The 19,421-nt window shown below is 52.9% G+C and overlaps 6 protein-coding genes across 6 annotated transcripts; 3 read left to right on the top strand and 3 right to left on the bottom strand.

Annotated features, from left to right (window-relative positions):
• Positions 1-264: 264 nt before the first annotated feature.
• CABS01_05942 (uncharacterized protein) lies at positions 265-492 on the bottom strand (the record flags this gene model as incomplete). The annotated part of the gene is made up of 1 exon (XM_060539310.1): positions 265-492. One exon carries the CDS (start codon positions 490-492, stop codon positions 265-267), a length of 228 nt encoding a protein of 75 aa, XP_060404705.1.
• Positions 493-9,564: 9,072 nt separating this feature from the next.
• On the bottom strand, positions 9,565-10,662 carry CABS01_05941 (uncharacterized protein; the record flags this gene model as incomplete). Its single annotated transcript, XM_060539309.1, has 1 exon — positions 9,565-10,662. One exon carries the CDS (start codon positions 10,660-10,662, stop codon positions 9,565-9,567), a length of 1,098 nt encoding a protein of 365 aa, XP_060404704.1.
• Positions 10,663-12,630: 1,968 nt separating this feature from the next.
• Positions 12,631-15,058, top strand: CABS01_05940 (pentatricopeptide repeat domain-containing protein; the record flags this gene model as incomplete). The annotated part of the gene is made up of 2 exons (XM_060539308.1): positions 12,631-14,837; positions 14,890-15,058. 2 exons carry the CDS (start codon positions 12,631-12,633, stop codon positions 15,056-15,058), a joined length of 2,376 nt encoding a protein of 791 aa, XP_060404703.1.
• Positions 15,059-15,214: 156 nt separating this feature from the next.
• Positions 15,215-15,964, bottom strand: CABS01_05939 (ribosomal protein S18; the record flags this gene model as incomplete). The annotated part of the gene is made up of 3 exons (XM_060539307.1): positions 15,215-15,412; positions 15,466-15,797; positions 15,868-15,964. The coding sequence occupies 3 exons, from the start codon at positions 15,962-15,964 to the stop codon at positions 15,215-15,217; spliced, it is 627 nt and encodes a 208-aa protein (XP_060404702.1).
• Positions 15,965-16,208: 244 nt separating this feature from the next.
• On the top strand, positions 16,209-17,070 carry CABS01_05938 (U3 small nucleolar ribonucleoprotein IMP3; the record flags this gene model as incomplete). Its single annotated transcript, XM_060539306.1, has 6 exons — positions 16,209-16,277; positions 16,346-16,372; positions 16,428-16,463; positions 16,515-16,538; positions 16,612-16,811; positions 16,875-17,070. The coding sequence occupies 6 exons, from the start codon at positions 16,209-16,211 to the stop codon at positions 17,068-17,070; spliced, it is 552 nt and encodes a 183-aa protein (XP_060404701.1).
• Positions 17,071-18,538: 1,468 nt separating this feature from the next.
• CABS01_05937 (glycosyl hydrolase family 61) lies at positions 18,539-19,394 on the top strand (the record flags this gene model as incomplete). Its single annotated transcript, XM_060539305.1, has 2 exons — positions 18,539-18,633; positions 18,701-19,394. 2 exons carry the CDS (start codon positions 18,539-18,541, stop codon positions 19,392-19,394), a joined length of 789 nt encoding a protein of 262 aa, XP_060404700.1.
• Between the last annotated feature and the right edge of the window lie 27 nt (positions 19,395-19,421).

The following is a 19,421-nucleotide window of genomic DNA, read 5'->3' as shown; positions in this document are numbered from 1 at the left end:
CCTCCACACACAACACGCGGCACGCCTTACCAACCTGTTTCGATTCGTGCCCACTCACATCTCCGCTCTTGAAGTGGCCAGTCTTCTTCGGCTCCTTCTATTTCATCTCTGGACCTCCAAAGATCCTTCGAGAGGCTCACCTCCCTGTCAGGCAACCGAGTTGCAATTCTTTGATCGTGGCTCCCTACAACCGCTCGCTTGGCGGTGGGTAGGACAAAGAATCCTCGATGGCGTTACCTCGTGGTCCCATACGCAAATGTCTGCTTAGTGTAGCTTGAATCCACAGACGCCACTTCGACGGCAGCGGCTTCGAGAAACATCTCCACAGACCAGCCCTGGCTGTGCGCATCTAATCAGCGAGAGTCGTGTTTCTGCACCCGAATATGGAACAATGATAACAACAATCATCAGACGCCGCAGACCTGCTTTGCCATCTGCAGCCCGATAGCCCAGACAAGAGAGATCCAATGTCGCAGCACAGTCCAACAGCATCTAAGAAGCAACTCGCAAGAGTCCTCTATTCGGTCTACTTGCGCCTTCAACATTGGCCCAACTCTGAGTTATTCCAAAGTCTAGAGTCTAGTCAAAGTCTACATGTCACCACTCCAGGAATAAGAAAGGCCATGTCGGACGCAAAACCTCGACGAGTAAGTAAAGAAAGCGGCGACAGCTATCCGCCGCCACCACACGCTAAAAATAAGCTCCTCGCGATGGGATTGGATATTTCTGTCGTTACTAGCGCGCTCCTATCTCGCTCCCGACTGCTATGCGGCTAGAAGTTCTGGCGCATGTGAGTACTCGCAGGGGCATTATGGGACAATTCCCAGCTTTGCGTTTTTGCCAGCTCGAGCTAGAGTTGGTCAGGCAAATGTCTTTTGTTCTCGTTCCCGAGTTATTTGCGAACGACAGACGATTGATCCGAGACCGAATGTCTGGACCCCTATTCTGGCATCATCCACCCGTATTACCATCCGTACCACGATCCATAGTCCACCCACCGCACGCGAAGATAGATGTCGTATCCACTGATCCGCCCAGGGGTGGGCACGATTGGGGTTACCAGGGCCGCTTGTCGCCCTACCACTGTACACCTGTAGGCAAGGTTCTTCCATGTCGGGCTCGGCGCCTCTTGACAAGATACGTCTCCCCCGCCTTGGACCGAGCGGGCGAATCATGGTGCACTTCGCAGGCATCTTCCTGGGACGAGGAGTTATTCTCCGACCATATCGCTCCACAGCTCAAGCAGCTCAAGCAGCTCACGGGCTCACGACGGCTGCCTCACCTTCTTCTTCGCGCTGTTCCAAGAGAAGCGCTTGCACCATGACGCCAGAGCCTACCGCCGCTCGGACGGTCGTCTAATGAAAATGAGGAACCAGGCACACCAGGGAGGACCCTCAGAACAGCAGGTTGACGGTCGAAACGGTGACTCGGCGATTTCGTATTGCCAGCATTTTGCGAGGCCTAGACGGCCCAGGTCAACCCTGGCAACCAGTCTTCCGTCAGCCTCCCTAGGCTCGCTTGACAGGGACACAAGCGGCGATTGAGCCGCTCATGAGTCGGCCGTTCCTTGCCAACCTACTTGGTTGCACTGTTCACTCTCGGTGACCTTGCTACGCCTGAAGGACGACTCAATAGGCAAGCTGCTACCAATTCTTGTTTCCTATTTTCGGCCTGATGCGATGCGAGCTCTCAGCGCGCGATAGAGACAGAAACTTTGGCTCTCTGTCAGACACCGTTTCATCGTTACCTAGGATTGCACAACATTGAGTACGAAGCCGCCGTTCCCATTTTTTTCTAAGCCATGCAATCTGAACCATGCTGCAAGCATTTGCGGTTCCCAAATGATTATCAACTCAACTGCCGTAATCTCGTCCATTCCACGGGGACTCTCCCGTATCCGACACGGCCGCTCTGATGTGCGCTCATCGCTGCATCCATCTCGATGTGGAATCGGCAGCCCCGTTTTCTCAGATAACGAAGATCCGATGATGTCCTAACCCGCCTTCACGCACCCTTGGGAAGCGTTTCGTTACTCTTCACGTTCGCAGTCTTCTTCGTCCCCGAGACTGCGAAGCGCCCATGAGCCATTGCCAGCCACTGCCGTCACTAATCCCGCCTTACGGTGCCGGCTTTGCAAGTCTTGCAGCATCGTAATCTTTCGTCGCATCTCGTTCTGTTGCATGTTCAAACGTGGCTTGCCCGTCCTGCAGGTTGTTGATCCGACTGCCGAGTTACAACATTCAACTTCATCCTCACGAAACAACAACATCCAATCAACTTACGCGGAGCTGGTTCGTATATTCGGTGGACTCGGCACAGCGGCTTCACCTATCCACAAACCATCGGCGGGAACTTGGCTATCCTGACGCCCAACTTCAGCCCGGCGCCGATCTTGACTCCGGTAAGCCCGGTGGCTTCTTCAATCATGCTACGCCGCCGAAATCATTGCGACCGTTGGTTTGTCGCCAAATCTTCATTGGGCGCGGAGCCACGCTTCTCGACACCTTCCAGCCACATAATTCCTTCTTTCTACAAATAATTTGACCCACTAATCACCCTAAGTCTCCTCGCCGGCGTGTCAGGTTACGATCTACCTAAGCTAATCGACCTGGCCAGTAGCTCGAGCCTATTTTCTTATCCACTTGTGCTTAGCAGTAACGTCTTCCGTCAACTGAACCGAGCTTCCCGGTCTCCACGACTTTGCTTCAGGCGACCCGGGTTGCTATCACCAAACCCTTTTTGTGGCTTAGTGTCCCAAAGAGGAAATAGATCATTTAGTCTACGAGCCGCTCAGACGAGTGTTTCCCTTTCTGTCAAACGACTTCCTAGACAAGACAGCTGTACACCATCAAGTTGTTGGCAGGCCAGCAGACAAAGTGACAGCCGCCACTTGTCTCCAGTTACGATCACGACACAGTCACAGGCCGTATAGGGCAATTGCAAGAGACGTCGAAACACTTTGGACGCCGTTGATGGCTGCGTTCTGTGCTTGACCTTCCTAGCAGGGAAATACTTTGGAAGACACGAGGGTGGGCACTGATCGGATGCTACCAGGCAAGGACTTCAGCTGAAACGAAACAACACGGATCTATCCCTGCTACCAGGCCGCCAACAGCTGGAATTTCTGCTGTGTCTGCCCTGTCTTTGCGAGAATTGTACGTACGAATACGCTACGGTATCATGATGGTGCGTGCTACTTCGCAGGGCATCGCAGGAAGGGAAGTCGTTGGATGCATGAGTCGGCGACCTCACTGACGATGTCGTCTTGTCGTTGTCAGCGCTCGTCCTGCACGTCCAAAAGTTGACGTCCATGCCATCCGCAGTGGACTGGTTCCAGGCCCGTAATGACGGATCACACACTTCATAAGAAAGAATCCAGCAAAAACCTCATCCCACCAGCGAGAGGGAATAATGAGTCTTTTTGGGCTGAGCGTGCAGACACGCACAGTAGCGTGGACTTCAAACGACGGGTTTTGAGCAATTCTGCAAGCACTTTACTTATATGTTAGGCTAAAGATGTAGGGCGTGCGACTCGACCAAGCACCTCGAAGCGAGTTGGGGATTAGTGAGCATCGCAAAGGATGAAAGTTAGAATTGATTGGCTTTTTTTTTCTTGGATGGATCACGATAATCCGCCCATTGCGTGGACCACGTCAAACGTCGGCGCGCGTACTCGGCTCGCAAAACCCGTCAGGGTTGGACCCTTGGAGAGGCTGTCGACAAGCGCGATTATCTGCCCGTTTTTGACTTCTCCATGCGAGCGTGCGTGGTGCCAAGTGCCCCCCGTGGGAAAAGGTAGACACGCTCGACACGGTAGAGTGTAGAGACGGGGCCTGTCATCCCAAGAGCTTGACAATGCTGCCATCAGCGACACCACATGATACGGTGTGGCAATGGATACTTGAAGGGGGGTTGCCTATTTTGGTGGTGTCAAGGAGAAGTCTGACGCCATTTCTTCTGCCAACTTGACTCCTGTCAATGTTTCCGTTGGATTGGAGACAGCTTGGTGACAGGTTGTCTTTTGGTTGTGTGACAACTCTCTCTGGTTGTGACACAACCCAAAAACGAAGTTATGGCCGGCCGGCCGGCCGACACGACCGAGGTCTTACGAAGATGTCGCACCCGCATCTCATTATGCCGTCTCCGCTGGCCCAAGCCAGGGTTGTGAGGAACATCTACAACAATTGGGTACGTGGTACGAACTAAAGGCGCCCAGAGAAACACGTAAACCAAACAAATGGCTCCGCATCACCCAAACCGGGGTGCTCTAATACCGAGGCCCGCATTACCGGGATTCCTACTAGGATCGCCCGCGCACGCTTTGCGTTTTCCGAGACTTGCGTGCTTGGGGCGCAGCGGAAGACCCTCCTACTCGTTCGCTTGTCGGTGAGGACTTCTTGAAGTTCTGGATCCAAAATGTCTCCCGTGCTAAGAGACGAGTGAGATTTGGGAGGGGAATGCACCCGCCGCGGGGCTTTTGCAAGCTAGCAGCCCTCGCAGCCCAACAGGGCACCATGTCTCGAAAGCTGACCACCTCGGTCGGCCATGCAGAATAAGCAATGACGACAACTGGGGCTGATGGGTGGGTGGATGGGTAGGAAGTTGTGAGCAGAATGATAACGTCTTTTCACTTCCCCACAGTGAAGAAAATCAGTTATCGACATTGGAACTTTGGCAAGTGGAAATATCAATGGCATTGTGGATTTTGAGTGTGGGCTGTGAAGAGGAAAGGATTTGATATGGATGGAGGTTTAGTTTCAGCCGTGATTCCTCTTATCTCGTTAAAGACTCAATATTGCCGTAATTGGAGAGAATCTGACATATTGCCACTTTGGCGACTCTATCTAGATCCTGAGAAGGGCCTGGATCCCTATGCCCCTTGCCCACTTAGGTCCCTGAATACCAAAGATCCCGTTATGATCCCGCACACATTAGGCATCCAAACTATTGCTGAGCTCAATGGATTGCGTCTTTCATCGCAAACGCTCTTAGCAAGTAACAACCCCCCCCCCCCCCCCCCCCCCCAATCTTTGGTTGCCTATCGTATAGACTCGATCAATTTCGAAAGATTGCATATGCGGATGCGGGCAAGTCAACTTGAGGCCCGTTAAGGGATGGCCCATTTCGTCTGACAAGCATGAGGAGCTTTCCAGCAGATCGTAAGGCATATTCTCCCCCGCCGCATGTTCCCTCTCTCTTGCGTCGTCCATTTGGATACTCAAATGTGCGTTGATGTAATTGACTCGTCTCGTGTCTTACATACATGCACTTGACGCTCAAGTCTCATGCCCCCCAGTCCCGAGATGCCTTGCCTTTGCCTTTGCCTTGTCCCGTGCCGCGCCGTACCTCGCCTTGCCTCGCTTCGTCAGCTCGTCATCTGGTCGCGTCGCGAAAGAGGAAAGAGGTTCTCGAAATAGAACATGTACCGAGATCGCGAAGGGACGGATTTCGTTTTCTTTGGATTTTGCAGTGGTGGCACCCGCACAGGTACAGATGTGCAGAAGGGCGATGCACGGCGTGTTCTGCAGAGGCGTATTTTTCGCTCGACCGAGGCCGACATGGTGTGCATGGATGTGTGCGTGACGGGGCGCTACAATCTTTGGGTAACGGTCGTACCCAAGGATATGCGGGATGGCGGGCGGGTGAGCGGGCTACAGTACGCTTGTGTGAGGTTCCTCCGTTGGTCTATTGGGATTTTGGAAATCTTTGGGCCTTTGGTGTTGTGTTACCCCAGTTCGAGCCTTGGGAGCTGCCCACGTCAGCTTTCAATTCTAAGCCCAGCCCTACGGGTCTTTTCTGGTGATGGGGTCATCGTGATGGATGGATGAATGGATGGGGATGTCAGCTCAGGGCTTAGCATCCTTTCGACGAGGGCAGCCTGAATGACTGGGAGATAACGATAGGCCAGGCCAGGTACAGGTACAGGTACAGGTACAGGTATCATGATGGCCTTGACTTGACTTGACAGAAGCTGAGGTCTGTTCCCACCGTCCTGCCCCTGTCAGCTGGTCTTCCATCTCTTGTCAAAGCCCATCGTGTCGGTAATGAAGGCTCGATCTGGGTTGGGCTGTTTGACTTCTGATGCCCCGAACGAGAACCCCGTCCGAGAGCAAGCGTCTGTCGATTTGGATCTTTCGTCTTTCGCAAGGCTGAAGCGGGAGACTTCGGTAGGCCCTTTCTTCTCTTTCCATCCGTCACCACGTCCCCTTTCTTCCATCGAGCGATGATGCAAGTGCGCGTTGCTAGGGTCGCCGAGGAAACCGACCGAAAGTGACCGACCGACCGACCGACACCGATGAGGTGGGTCCCCTTGCTAGATAGTTTTCCTTCTTCCTGCCGGGGCGCCGGGTGCGAGGCTCTGGAGGAGTTGCCCGAGAAGACCGAAATATTGGAAAGCGGGAAACGACGTCGTTCGAAGGGCGGGGAGACTGCCCACCACCGCCCAGCCAGGCGAAGAATTGGGATCTCGGTACCTGCAGCACGAATTGATTGGGCAAATTTCTTTTCAAAGTTGAAAGGAATGGCTCTCTGCAGATCAAGGGATAGGTTTTGTTCGAAATGTCCGTGTTATTCCTTGTCTTGCGGTGCGGTAGTGTCCCACGGACAATTCGACGGAGTTGACAACTTCGGACCCCCAACTAAGGGTCGTTGCGCTTCGGACGGAGGGGGAGCAGAGCTTCGAACAAACGCCACCAAAGTTCCCAAAGTTCTGTCTCTTTTTCTATTTTTCAGTCTGTCTAAAGTGTCGACGTCCGGATAGACTGTCACATTAGCTGCGGGAGACACAAGATGGGCAAGGTGAATCTCACTGTGGCATCGTCGGGCGACGGTGGTGGAGGTTCAACACACCCCACGGTTTGCCTGTACAAGTCGTTCATGCACAGCGGGAAGTTTGTACGCTTATCCCGCACTCCCGTCTATTATCCCTTGCTTACAGTCTTGACTGTCTGGAAGTGTTGTTGTCTCCGATGGACGTCGACTTCAAGTTTGTCCTAAGTGACAACTGTCAGTCAGGCTACGATTCAGAGTTGACAGCTATCATGGAAAATAGGCTCAAAGAACACTCACATACACGACGTTCGGAAATAATAATAAAGTGTCCGTGTGAGAAAAGAAAAGACATCAAGCAAGCTTGACAGTCATTGTACCTCCAAAGAGGCTAAGCCTTTCGCGGTTCGGTAACGTGCTGATCGTCAGGTCTGGGGCATGGCCTAGGAGCCGCAATATCAACAACGGGACGTCCAGGGTAGGAATAGTGCCGCCCCCGGACGGACGTTATGCGCGCAGTGCTCCTTCTGCTGCTTCTTGCAGGGCCGGACGACGGCGTCCGGTGATTATAGGACCAGGTGATAGAATACCAACTCTGAATCCTTCAGTAGGGGTTCTCTTCGTAGATTGCCTGTTTCCAAAAGAACCGGGCTCTCTGTTCAGAACGGCCTCTTGATTATTGGAAGTAACGTGTCTGTAATACAGCTTGTCTTCGATACAGATTTGAGCAGGCGATGCAGTCCGGAGTTGAGCCAGGCTCCTAGTTGTGACACTACATCTTGTATTCTAAACATCGGTTACTTGAGTTGCCCGAAAACCAATACTTACCAACGCGTTCATACTGAAGATCTCTTTTGTCCGGACATGACATTATAGACGACTACGGCCTAGACGTTCCCAAGTCCGCAGTCGGTCATGGTCGAGATGTCGTGCCCGGGTTGACCAATCTATCGTGCCAGTAAGCGTCTTTCTTGTTACATTCTCACTCTTTTGGGCAACAATGTCTGTAAAGTGTATCACACACCTCCTAGGATCTCAATCCATTGAGTTACTCTCCTGTCCGTCGCCTGGGCGATCTTGTCCACCTGCAACCACCCCGGCTCCGGGGAACGGGGGTTAGAAGCTGTCCCCTGCCTGGCCCTCCTTGTCAACCTTGTTCCTGCCTGTTGGTTCCCCTGATCTGACGCAGTGAAGAGAAACGCCATTCGGCTGACAGTTGAGAAGGGAAGGGTTTGCGTGAATGGCAACATGGTCGTTGTTTCTTCTCAACTGCAGCAAGCAGGCCCCGGTGCGGTGTTCCGGAGTTGTGTATTTCGTGCCACGCGCGTGCAGTTGACCACGGTAGTTATCCGCATTTCCTTGGATCCTTTCCTGACACACCGTCTCTGTGTTGACCCGTGTATAGAGTATATCAGCTTGTAGTTCAAGCAGACTGAAAATAGAACTCTCTCCGGGCCGCCGACAACCTGGTCCCATCTAGTGATGATCCTGGCCGGTAATATTGCCGGGCCATTCGAAAATCTCGTATGAATCCGGTTGGCACTTTATTATTTCGTCCGGTAGCTGCGTTTCTTGGCGTGGGCCGGTTGCCTTGTCGACTCGGTGATGTGAGGGCAAGTCCGTACCCGAACTCTTCCTTTAGCTCCATCGTGGGGTGTTGGAAAGAGCGTGGACGACGACGCACGGTCGAGACGTCAACCGTCAATCAAATGTCCCTCGGATCACCGACATCAGGATGATGTTCAGATGGCAGCACTAGGCTTAGCCTCTTCCAATCCCCCTCTTCTGTCCCCCGAGTGCATCCCCCTCTGATCATCTTCCTGTTCGGCGTTCGATTCTGATTCCATCTGTTCTTGTTCTTCTTTCTCTTCAGACAAATGCATTCCGACGAACTCTAGGATCTCTTCGCCCGATATCAGACCTCAGAGAAGCCTTACGCAAACGCGACGTCAATCTGAGACCCGTCACTGGATGGGGCCGGCCGGCGCCAGGAAGAAACATAGAGCGCGGAGCTGGCCGGCGTCCTATGAGGTTGAGATAGAGGGTGCGCCGAAAGTCGACCAGAGCCAGTCAGCGCAAGCTGCACTTGCGACTCTGAAACGCAGACGTGAACGCCTCAGGAGGCATTCTCCCACACCCACTTTGTCCTGCAGCCGTGGGACTAGATGGAAATCAACCGTATTCATCCAGCCATACAGGACTCTGATACACGCCCCCGTGATCAACGATGCCGCGCGGACTCGAAACATAGACAAGTCAAAAGAGAGCTTTCAAGCAAGTAAAGCAACTAGACTCTTTCATGGCACGGGCTGGGGTAAAGAGAAGCAGGGCAACGAGAGGAGAAGAGAGAGAGAGAGGCGGAGCCAGGAGCCAATGCAAGTCTAGAACGGACTTCTGTCGCTAGCAAACTGGACAAATGAGAGGGGAGGACTAGAAAAGTGTTACATGAATCCCGCGGGGGGTCGAAGAAGCATATTGTGACTATATTGCGGTAAGTCGGTGATCTCTCGTCTTCTTTTCTGAGCCCCCTGCTATGCACTCCCTCGTCCTTTCATTCCTTCTTTTCTCTTGGCCGGTCTTCTCGGTCATCGGGTGATATCTTCTTAACCGAGAGAGAGTGAGGGATATACATCCTGGCTCGAGCTGTCGTCCGATATACGACGGCAGCAGGTTAGGCGATGATGGGACAAGATCGTCCGTAGAGTGACGGATCTCGTACAACCCCCCGGCATCTTAGCTTGCTGTGCCTCTGGTCTGCCCCCCCGCTGTCCACCCCATCTGCCTCCGCTCTCTCGTCTATATATCTCCTCTGTCCTCCCCCACATCATCCTCTCTTCCCATGTCGACGACATACCTTACCCCACTACCTTTCCCGATGTCATCGAGTGCGGCGTTGACGAGGTGCGGGTCGGCACTGAGGATTACGACATGAGAGGGTGCCTCCAACTGGCCAGACAACAACCACCTGGAAAGAGCCGAGGCCCAGAATCGGAACATATCAGGATGAGCCTCGAAGGAGCCATAGATGTTGCGCAAGGAAATGCCCCTTTCAGCCAAGGCATCAATGTCGGCACCGGTCGAGGAGGACAACATGACGATGGCTTTCGAAACATTGGTGGGAACGAAAAGAGAGGCGGCTAGAGTGGGATGGCCAGACGCATATGCCTCCACGACATGCAAAGGAGGAGAGCCGAGGATGGTCTGAACATCGGACCGAATAGAAGAGGAGGACCGGTCAACGACATGAGTTGCCCCAAGGGTTCGGAGTTTTGCAAAGGAGGCCTTGGAAGAGGTGGGTATGATGGTTCCGATGCCCGCAATCGCCGCAAGTTGAACGATGAAAGTGCCGACGTTTGTGCCCGCGCCAAGGACGATGAGATGGGCTTTTTGGTACTCGAAGGTCGTATCAGTGTTAGGAAAGGGAAACTCCAGGCCAGATGAGTGGAACAGAGAAAGAGCCGCAGTGAAGGGGTTGGTGATTAGCGTTGCAGCTTGAAGGGACGATATTGCCACTGGGACGGGAAGCAGAAGTCGAGGATCGGCGAGAACGTACGGGGCCAAGCCACCGGCATGCGGTCGACGAAGATTCCCCTGGAAGAGGACACGCGTACCGATAGGTGGGAAAGGGACATCACTTGGAGCGATCGAAATCCCGTATTCGACGACCATGCCGACGATATCGATGCTGAGCACCAAGGGAAGGCGAGAGGCAATACTGAAAACGCCGAAGTCGCGGAATTTTTGATCAAGGGCTAGAAGACCAGTGACTTCGACGCAGATCAAGACCTCTCCTGGGCCAGGACGGGGCACTGATTGGCCCATCGCCGGAAGGGGTTTTCTGATAACGACGAGGGATAAAACGACCTGGGAAGCGGCCTTGATTAAGTCTGGCATGGTGGACATCTTCATCGAAGGAAGATGGAAAGAGATTGGAAAAGAAGGGCTTGTGGAAAAGCTGCTGGGTGAGCGGAGGTCCAAGGTCAACTTGATCGGGCAACAACTAATTACATCCTCCTTGAGCTCAAGTGGTTGTGTCGGGGGCTGGAACGCAATGAAAGGCCCTTCACGGCTGCCGAACCGAGGCAGGAATCCTACAGCGTTACAACTTGAGGATAACCGCCATGAAGCTGGTCGTTGGCAAACTGGAGTTATCGGATTTCATGCTTTCGGTCCCGTTCTAAGAGGTGAGCGGCTCCGAATCCGGCAATGGAAGAGAGGCAGCCATCAGGAGGACGGAGCCACAGGATAAGGCGACTAAGGTGAGGACTATCCAACAGCACCAGCAGCAACAGAAGTAGCACTGGGCATCTCTGCCACCATTTTTCCTTTTGGGCTGTTGCGTCCTTTGCGGCGGTGTTGCTGTCTGTTTCGCAAGAGACCCGCGGCTGGAGCTACGAGATCTTGACATATCGCCGTCGGTCTAAAGTGCGCAGGTCAGAGGATTCAATGGCCAGTTGGGCGGTATGTCGTCAAGCTATCGGGGTATCAGCCCGCCCGGCGGCTTAGGTCGGACTACACTCCGAAGCGGGATAAAAAGTACCGAATTCTTCTCAGGTATCCTACTTTTGGTAAGCAATGGTCAATAGGCATAGCTTCGCGCTAACAAGGACTTACAAAAACGGTACGTAAACGTCTTGAGCTAACTACCGGTTCAAGGTTCGTCGTCGTTTTGATCTTTCTGTTTCTACAACCAATTTGCAACTGCAGAGTGTGAATGCTGATGCCTTCGAAAACAAATTCGCAGGGCGCACTTGCACTCTAAATGCTTCTCACTCAAGCAGTTTGAATGAACCAATTGCCATGACATCGTAGCTAAGCTCAGGTTCCGCACTGACTTCATCGTGGGTCTGAGCGTGTTTGTGCTTCATGCGGCCCAGCGAAGAAAGAAGAATGGAAAAAGAACACTTGACACCGAGGTGCCAAACCTGACCATAACCCGGATTTGAGCGCACACACGCTCGTTTCTCGTGCTTCATGAGCAGGGGGATTGGTTCTCTGCGTCGTCTGGACTCTTGCCATCGGCATCTTCCTGCCGCTCACAGAGAGCAACGGTACAACAACGTTTGCCATAGCATGAGAATCTCATCATCATTCACAAACGGTCCGTTTTGAGTTTCCAATTCTGCCATTCAGCGCCGAATGGTCCCTCGGTGGTCTTGGTCTGTCTGGATATCGCTGTTAGCTCCCATCCCGTTTTGGTTCCAGTCACTATAAGCCTACTAGGACCGTGGTATTAACTAGCTTGCTAAGCAATTTGAAATAAAATGCCGGTCGTTTAAAGTGATCCAGATCAACCTGGATAACCATCAACGTTGGGATCCACTGTTGACGATAATGATGCTTGGAATTGGGTAAAGTATGATTGGTTCAAGAACTGAAGGGAACTACCATATTGTGTAATTCACACTCTGCTACAGAACGCAGTTTTCGAATTGAGAATTGAGAGAGAGCTTGTAGACTATAGTGATCGCAATGTAAATTTGAAACAGGAGTAGCTTTCAAGTTCCATTGACGAAAGAGAGATTCTTGAGGTTCTAAATGTCATTGAGGTCATTGACACCGAAGTTGCCGGGTGTGAACAAAATTATGACTAAGCACGGGTAATCTGCGGGTCCTCCACGAGCGCGGGTCGCATTTTGGTGGCAGCTACCGCGATTTCCAAGTCCCGGGAGCTCCAGTGTCCCCAAATTCCAATTCGCAAATCTCTGGAGCTTCAAATATCGGCATTGCGCTTCACCACATGCCGCGCTTACTTTGATTTGGTCTGGAGATGCCCAGGTACGCTTAATTGAAGCCATGTGTCAATAGTTTCCAAACTGATCGTCATCAAGAACCTTTCGCGCAAAGCACTGAACCCACACCATGAGGGCGCAATTAGCCCGCCATGTCTGCCGACGGGTCCTTGTTCCTAGGGGCAGCGTCCCTGCCTGTTCGATTCTTTCTCGCCCAGCGTGTCGCCATACACAGCTCCCGGTACCTTCGACGATATCCCTCTCTCGACGGTCCCAGCGAAGGACGTTCTTCGGTATCCTGCAGAAGCCCCCGAGACAAATTAAGAAGCCAGAGTATGAGCCTGGGTGGACAACGGTCTTGACATGGAGAAATCGCCTTTTGGAGAGCGTTCGACCGCCGTCTAGAACAGAATTGGTCGAGGCGTTTAGGGATTTGTTTTCGTACAAAGTGCGCTTCAACATCGTCGTCAACAGCACTCAGGCCTTGCACTGTCGTAATCTGTTAAAATACCTGCTCGAAAATAAGGATGACGAGCCGGGTCCAGGTCTGACTCTGTCAGATTTGACGAACGCGCGGGAAGCGCTGCTGAAGTTGCCGAAAGAGGATACCAAAGACCACCTGGAGTTCTCCAGGCTCTTATACGATGCGATCAAGGAAGAACGGGCATTGGATCCCGCAGATCCTGGGGCATCGGAGGACTTCGAGTCGTACCTGGTTGCCTTGACATTATTTGGAGCATCTCCCGAAGCCTTTATCGCGTTGCAGGAACACTGGGCCCAATTATCTGAAGCAGAGCGACCTGGCGCGCAGAATCTTTGGGTCAATGTCCTGCAGGGGCTGGCGGAGGAAGGTCGTGAGGCAGAGCTTGTGGCAGCTGTCAAAAAGGCCGAGAAACTTGGTTTGCCTTTCACGGCGAATTTTCATGAGGTTATGACAACTTTCTTCGCCAAGAAGGATAACGTTTTGGAGACCAAGAAGTGGTTTCTGAGGCCAGCTCACAACATCGAGCATCCAAGCCCCAGGTCTTTCAAAGAAATCTTGCATTTTTCAGTGAGAAACAACCAACGCGGGTGGACAGCGCCGATCTTCAAGAAGCTCGTTGACGCCAACCCGAGCAAGGAGCATTGGGATGTTATCTATCAGTGGGCAGTACTGTCCATGGGCAAAGGGCTTGATGACATCAAAGGCATGTTTGATGTTGTTGCTCGCCACAACCCCGACGACAGCGCCTTTCTACCAGACACCCAAACGATCAATGGGCTGCTGGAGGTTGCTATTGAGAAGAACGACCCTTATTTGGCAGACAGGCTTGTCTCGTTCGCAAGCGAGCTCGACATCCGGCCTGATGCAACAACATACCTTCTCCAAATGGACTTCAAGATCCGGGCAAAGGACTTGTCAGGGGCCAGGGCGGCATACATGCAGCTCCCCAAGGCGGAGCTGAACGGAGAAGACGACTTGCCCCTGATCAACAAGTATCTCCAAGCGCTATGCTACCAAGCAACCCCGAATTCCACGGCGATACGCGAGATGCTGGATATTCTGGAGGACCGAATTGTCACATTAGACCCAGAGACAGTGGTCGCATTATGCACGGTCTTCCTCAAGAATGACCAGCAATTCGAAATTATCGACACACTGTCGCTGAATGTATTTCAACACAGCAACGAACAACGGCGATCCATCAGAGATGCATTTGTGGCGTACTGTTTGGACAAGAAAAACAGTACCGCGAGAGTATGGGACGCCTATTGCATCCTTCGTCAGTTCTTCCAGGAGACCAGTGTTGCGAGCCGTCTCTTACTCATGGACGCATTCTTCAACCGCAACCGCTCCGACATGGCCGTCCACGTATTCGGACACATGCGGCAGCATGTCAACCCAACATTCCACCCCAAGAGCGAAGCCTACATTCAATGTTTGGAAGGCATGGGCAGGTGTCCCGACTTGGACAGCACGAAGTTGGTCCATAACATGCTGAAGATGGACACGAAAATCCAGCCCAGCACGAAGATTTTCAACGCTTTGATGATTGCCTATGGTGCATGCAGGAAACCGAATATAGCCTTGGAGTACTGGCAGGACATTGTCAGGTCTTCGGAAGGCCCTTCATACAACAGTCTCGAGATTGTATTCTCGCTCTGCGAAATCAAGGCCTTTGGCGACCAGATTGCCAGGGATATCTGGAAGAAAATCGAGAAGATGGAGGTCGATGTTCCACCGGCAGTCTTTGCTTCCTACTGCGGTGGCCTGGCAGGCAATGGCAATCTGCAGGAGGTCCAGAGCACGATCAGAACCATGAAGCGAGCTGTTGGGTATGGGCCTGATGCCATGACGTGAGTTCATCCCTCCAACCTCTGTCAAACTTCATAGCTAACATCTGTACAGGCTTGGCATTCCATTTAACGCGTTGCCTGGGCAAGGCTTGCAGCGGGAGTTCGAGGCGTGGGCCAAGAAGCAGTTCCCAGAGGAGTGGGCGGAGGTGGAGAAGTTCCGCTACTATTACACTCCCGAAAAACTGAAGAAGTTCAAGCTACAGCGTGTTCTGAAGGCATGATGTGTACAATAAGTACTGGAGGAGCTTCTTGTATCTGTACATTTATAATAGACGCCAAGATATTGTACAATTCATACACGGGAGAGACTCCCAATTTCCGCAGACAAATCCACAGGCCCTGCGAGCCTTTCCAAACACTAAGCCTCTCCAAAGTCTCTACTTCCACGACGCATTGAGGCGGAATCTCTTCTTCAACAGCTCGGGGTGGTGGTGCACACTAGGGTGGATACCCATACCAATCGCTCTCCGGATAGCCTTTGCCATCTTCCTCTGGTTCGTCGGCTTCAGTCCCGTTTCCTTGTTGTGCCTGATCTGTCCGAAGTTTGTCATATACTCGGAAATCATCGAGAAGTTCTGCAACACAGAATTAGCAGACAGAGCGTTTTGAAGGTACCGGTGAAACATACTCTGTAGTGGTCCAGGGGGTTGATCCCCAACAAGTCAACGACATCGACCGTGACGGTCTTTTGCCTGCGCCATTTCTCCATCTCAAGAGGACTGAGATCGTGCGGCGCGTATACCTCACCGGTACGCCAGCGACGCGGCATTTGCTTGACATAGTCGTCGCTAACCTTCTTCTCGCGGAGAGACTCGAGCATGGTGCGTTTCCGAGCCGCAGCTCCTTCCAAGCGGGCCTTGCTTCCATTGTTGATGAGACCACGGATACGGTCGGCAGAGTGCACCTTGGGCTTCTCGTCGAGGTTCAGGAGGTTCTTGATCGGATCGGAGCTGGAGGACTCTGTAAAGCTTGACGTTAGCTTTCGCGCCACGGGGATAAGGGAGCTAGCTGTAAAGGGTCATTGACGTACGGGCGACTGCGGGAGTTGACGAGAACGGGCGCGCGACCCGGGCCATCAAGGCGCTCGGTGCCTTGATGGCCGAAATGAGTGGTAGTCTGGGAGGCATTGCTGGTTTTGTGAGGAATTGTTGGAATATCCCAGCGAGTCGTGATCTGTCGCGAGATGTTGAAGCTGTCACGGGAATTTTTTGGTAGGCCGACGGAACCTCCCGCCCCACTCGTCCGATAAGCGTTGGCGGCGATAAGGAATTTTGTCCCGCCAGCTCCAGAACTTTTTCTTCTGCCGCGACCACTCGTTACCGTAGTCAATCGCCAAACCGAACTGGGAACCCGCGACGTCAATAGCCCAGCATGGTCCGCAAACTCAAGTATCACGAGCAGAAGCTCCTGCGGAAGCACGACTTCATCACATACAAGCAGGTACCGTGATCAACCGCACTTCGCCCGCGCAGCGGCCCGAGGCGCATGTGCTAACATTGAATTACCAGGATGGCGACCACCGAGACGCCGCAGTGGTATGGCAGACTCCACGAGAAGAGATGTGCGCGACACAATCTAACATGCGAACAGGTGCGCAGATACATGATTCAGAAGCCCGAAGATTATGTGAGTTACACAGTTGACGCCCGTATCATGAACCACCGCTAACATTGACAGCACAAATACAACAGGCTATGCGGCGTAAGTTCTCCGAATATCTCCCCGAGTTTGCGGTCGAATACACATCGAGACGTAAATTGACACGGATGCGCAGTCCATCCGTCAACTGGCGCATAGGATCAGCCTGATGCCTCCGGAAAACGCGGCCCGCCGAAAGCACGAGCAACTGCTCCTCGACAAGCTGTATGACATGGGTGTTCTCTCCTCGGCCTCGAAGCTCTCGGCCATCGAACACAACGTCACAGTCAGCGCTTTCGCAAGACGACGTCTCCCCGTCGTCATGACTCGCCTTCGGTATGAAAAAGGAGACTTTCACAGCTTGCTTCTTTGGGCATAATGCTAATGTAGATGTCGCAGTATGGCCGAGACCGTACAGGCAGCAACGAAGCTCATCGAACAGGGACATGTTCGTGTGGGCACGGAAACATGTGTCGATCCCGCGTTCTTGGTTACTCGCAGCATGGAGGACTTCGTTACATGGACCGTGGGCAGCAAGGTCAAGAGAAACATCATGAAGTATCGCGACAAGTTGGACGACTTCGAGTTGCTGTAGACGGGACGATACACTTTCGGATGACCGGCTTGCCGTCATGGTGGGACTTGGCTTTGTGCAATATTTGGAGGTGTTATGGAGTTAGGGGGCTGGACATGGGGAAAGAAAACATCTGACCTATCGCATTCCGCAGAGTCTGCGTGGCGGGCCTTGAGTCAGCTTTGAGGCTTAGGAGACGATCTGGACTGGCGGAGATATCGGGAGAAGTCCCTTTGCTGGCATATTGCCCGATGCGCAAAGATCAAGCAACTCGGACAGCTGGCACTCACCCGCATGTGGCGACGTCCTCGGAACAGACTATCAGCCGCAATTACATTTTGTCGACAAGTAGGTAGACGAAGGTGCCTACATTTGAGGTTGTTCCTTGGCGAACCCAACCTCCAAATGAATCAACCGATACCTATTTTCGACTCTGTCAGCGCATCAGATCCGAAGTATACTGATGAAATACGAATGAATCGCGAAGACTCTGCAGCCAATCTCAAGGTTTCGTCGCAGAAGCACGTCATGCTGCGGGCTTGCGCTGCCTTGAGCGAGCAGATGAACACTTTGTGGACGGATGAAACGGTCACAAAGTTTGGGACGTATATCAGTTCAGGACTATGAGACTATCGCATGAAAATGAGGGCTGAAAGGCCTGGATGAAAGAGCCGAGGCCACTACCGAATCGGGAAATCATTGAGACGAAGCCGGGCAACTGTATAGAGTCGACTCGCAAACGAGCGCAATAGACTAAGAGGAGATCCCGACTTCGTCCAGGATGGCCATGCAGTCCCAGCTCGGAACAAAACTTTCCTCCCCCCACAACAGACAAGAAAACGTGAAGAGTCGTCGGAAGATAACTCTATGAGGCTGAGAAGGGTGCTTTGCACGGACGCTCCTATAGAAGAGACGCCGAATGGAACAATGGATTATCCCAGTCTTGAAACAGGGAACATGACCAAGTGATACTCTGAACCGACGTTCTGGATGGTGAAGATCCGATCTCCGCCAATCGTAGCTCGAATCCCGGCCGGTACCTGAGGTCATCGTCTACTCTCTGTGTCTGATGTTTTGCACCTTCTTTTTGCGCTGTGGGTGGTCTCAACATCAGCGCACGGGGAAAGCTGAAGACTTTGTTTGTTTGAACGGATGAATCGGGACCGGGAGACTTCCCAGCCGCGACGTTCCCTGCGGCTTTCTTGGTGTGTGATATAATAACCGTCATCCCAAGAGCTTCCCCGTTGCTACCGATGTCACGTCTGGGAAGCAACTTACACATTCTTTGATAATACTCTAGTGCGCTGGTCGACTAATTACGCTCCTTTTCCCCCACAAACAGTCGCTGATCCCTCGCTGATAACGAACATATAAGTCACAACAATCCTTAAAACGTAACCCTAGTTTTTCCATCTCGCAGACTTGTCCAACCCGCAACCTCGGAACTTTGAAGAAGCCACACATCACGAATACGCGCAAAGATTCTATCATGTCCGCCTTGAAGTATGCCTTCTTGGCCTCGGCCGCTCTTCACACCGTTAGTGCCCATGGCACAGTAAACGGCCTTATGGCAGATGGAGTCTTGTAAGTCCGGGTTCGATATCTCAGTCACTTTTAGTCCATCCTCGCTGACCCGCTCCTCCCCCTCCAGCTATGAAGGCTACAGCCCTCAGATGCAGTACAAGAAGCCCCCGCCACAAGTCATAGGATGGTCCATCCCAAAGGATCTGTCCAACGGCTTCGTCGCCGTAGACAAGTACGCAGACGCAGACATCATCTGCCACGTCGGCGCGGAACCGGCACCGATCGCCGCAAAAGTCACAGCGGGCTCCAACGTCACCGTCTTCTGGACCGATTGGCCCGAGTCGCACCACGGGCCGATGATGGACTATCTGGCCCCCTGTAATGGCGACTGCGCCAAGGTCAACAAGGCCGATCTGCAATTCTTCAAGATTGACGCCGTTGGCGTCGTCGACGGTGCCAAAGCGCCCGGCAAGTGGGGTTCGGACGACATGCTATCCAACAACAAGTCGTGGACGATGACGATTCCGGCAAGCATCGCACCCGGCCAGTACGTTCTCCGCCACGAGACGATTGCGCTGCATGAGGCCGGCCGGGAGGGCGGCGCGCAGAACTATCCACAGTGCCTTAACATTGACGTCCAGGGCGGCGGGTCCGAGAAGCCCCCCGGCGTCAAGGCGACGGAGCTGTACAAGGCCAACGATGAGGGCATCAAGTTCAACATCTACAAGGATAACCTTGACTACCCCATGCCCGGACCCCCCATGATGGGCGCCGAGCAGAAGCCTACTCGTCGGCGGAAGAGAGTAACGGTCATCTACTGAAGGAAAAATGAATGGGCGGCTCACTGG

This window comes from Colletotrichum abscissum, assembly GCF_030869225.1.
Source record: "Colletotrichum abscissum strain IMI 504890 chromosome Unknown Scaffold_12.1, whole genome shotgun sequence".
Taxonomy (NCBI): domain Eukaryota; kingdom Fungi; phylum Ascomycota; class Sordariomycetes; order Glomerellales; family Glomerellaceae; genus Colletotrichum; species Colletotrichum abscissum.
This window is presented reverse-complemented; position numbering and strand designations above follow the sequence as displayed.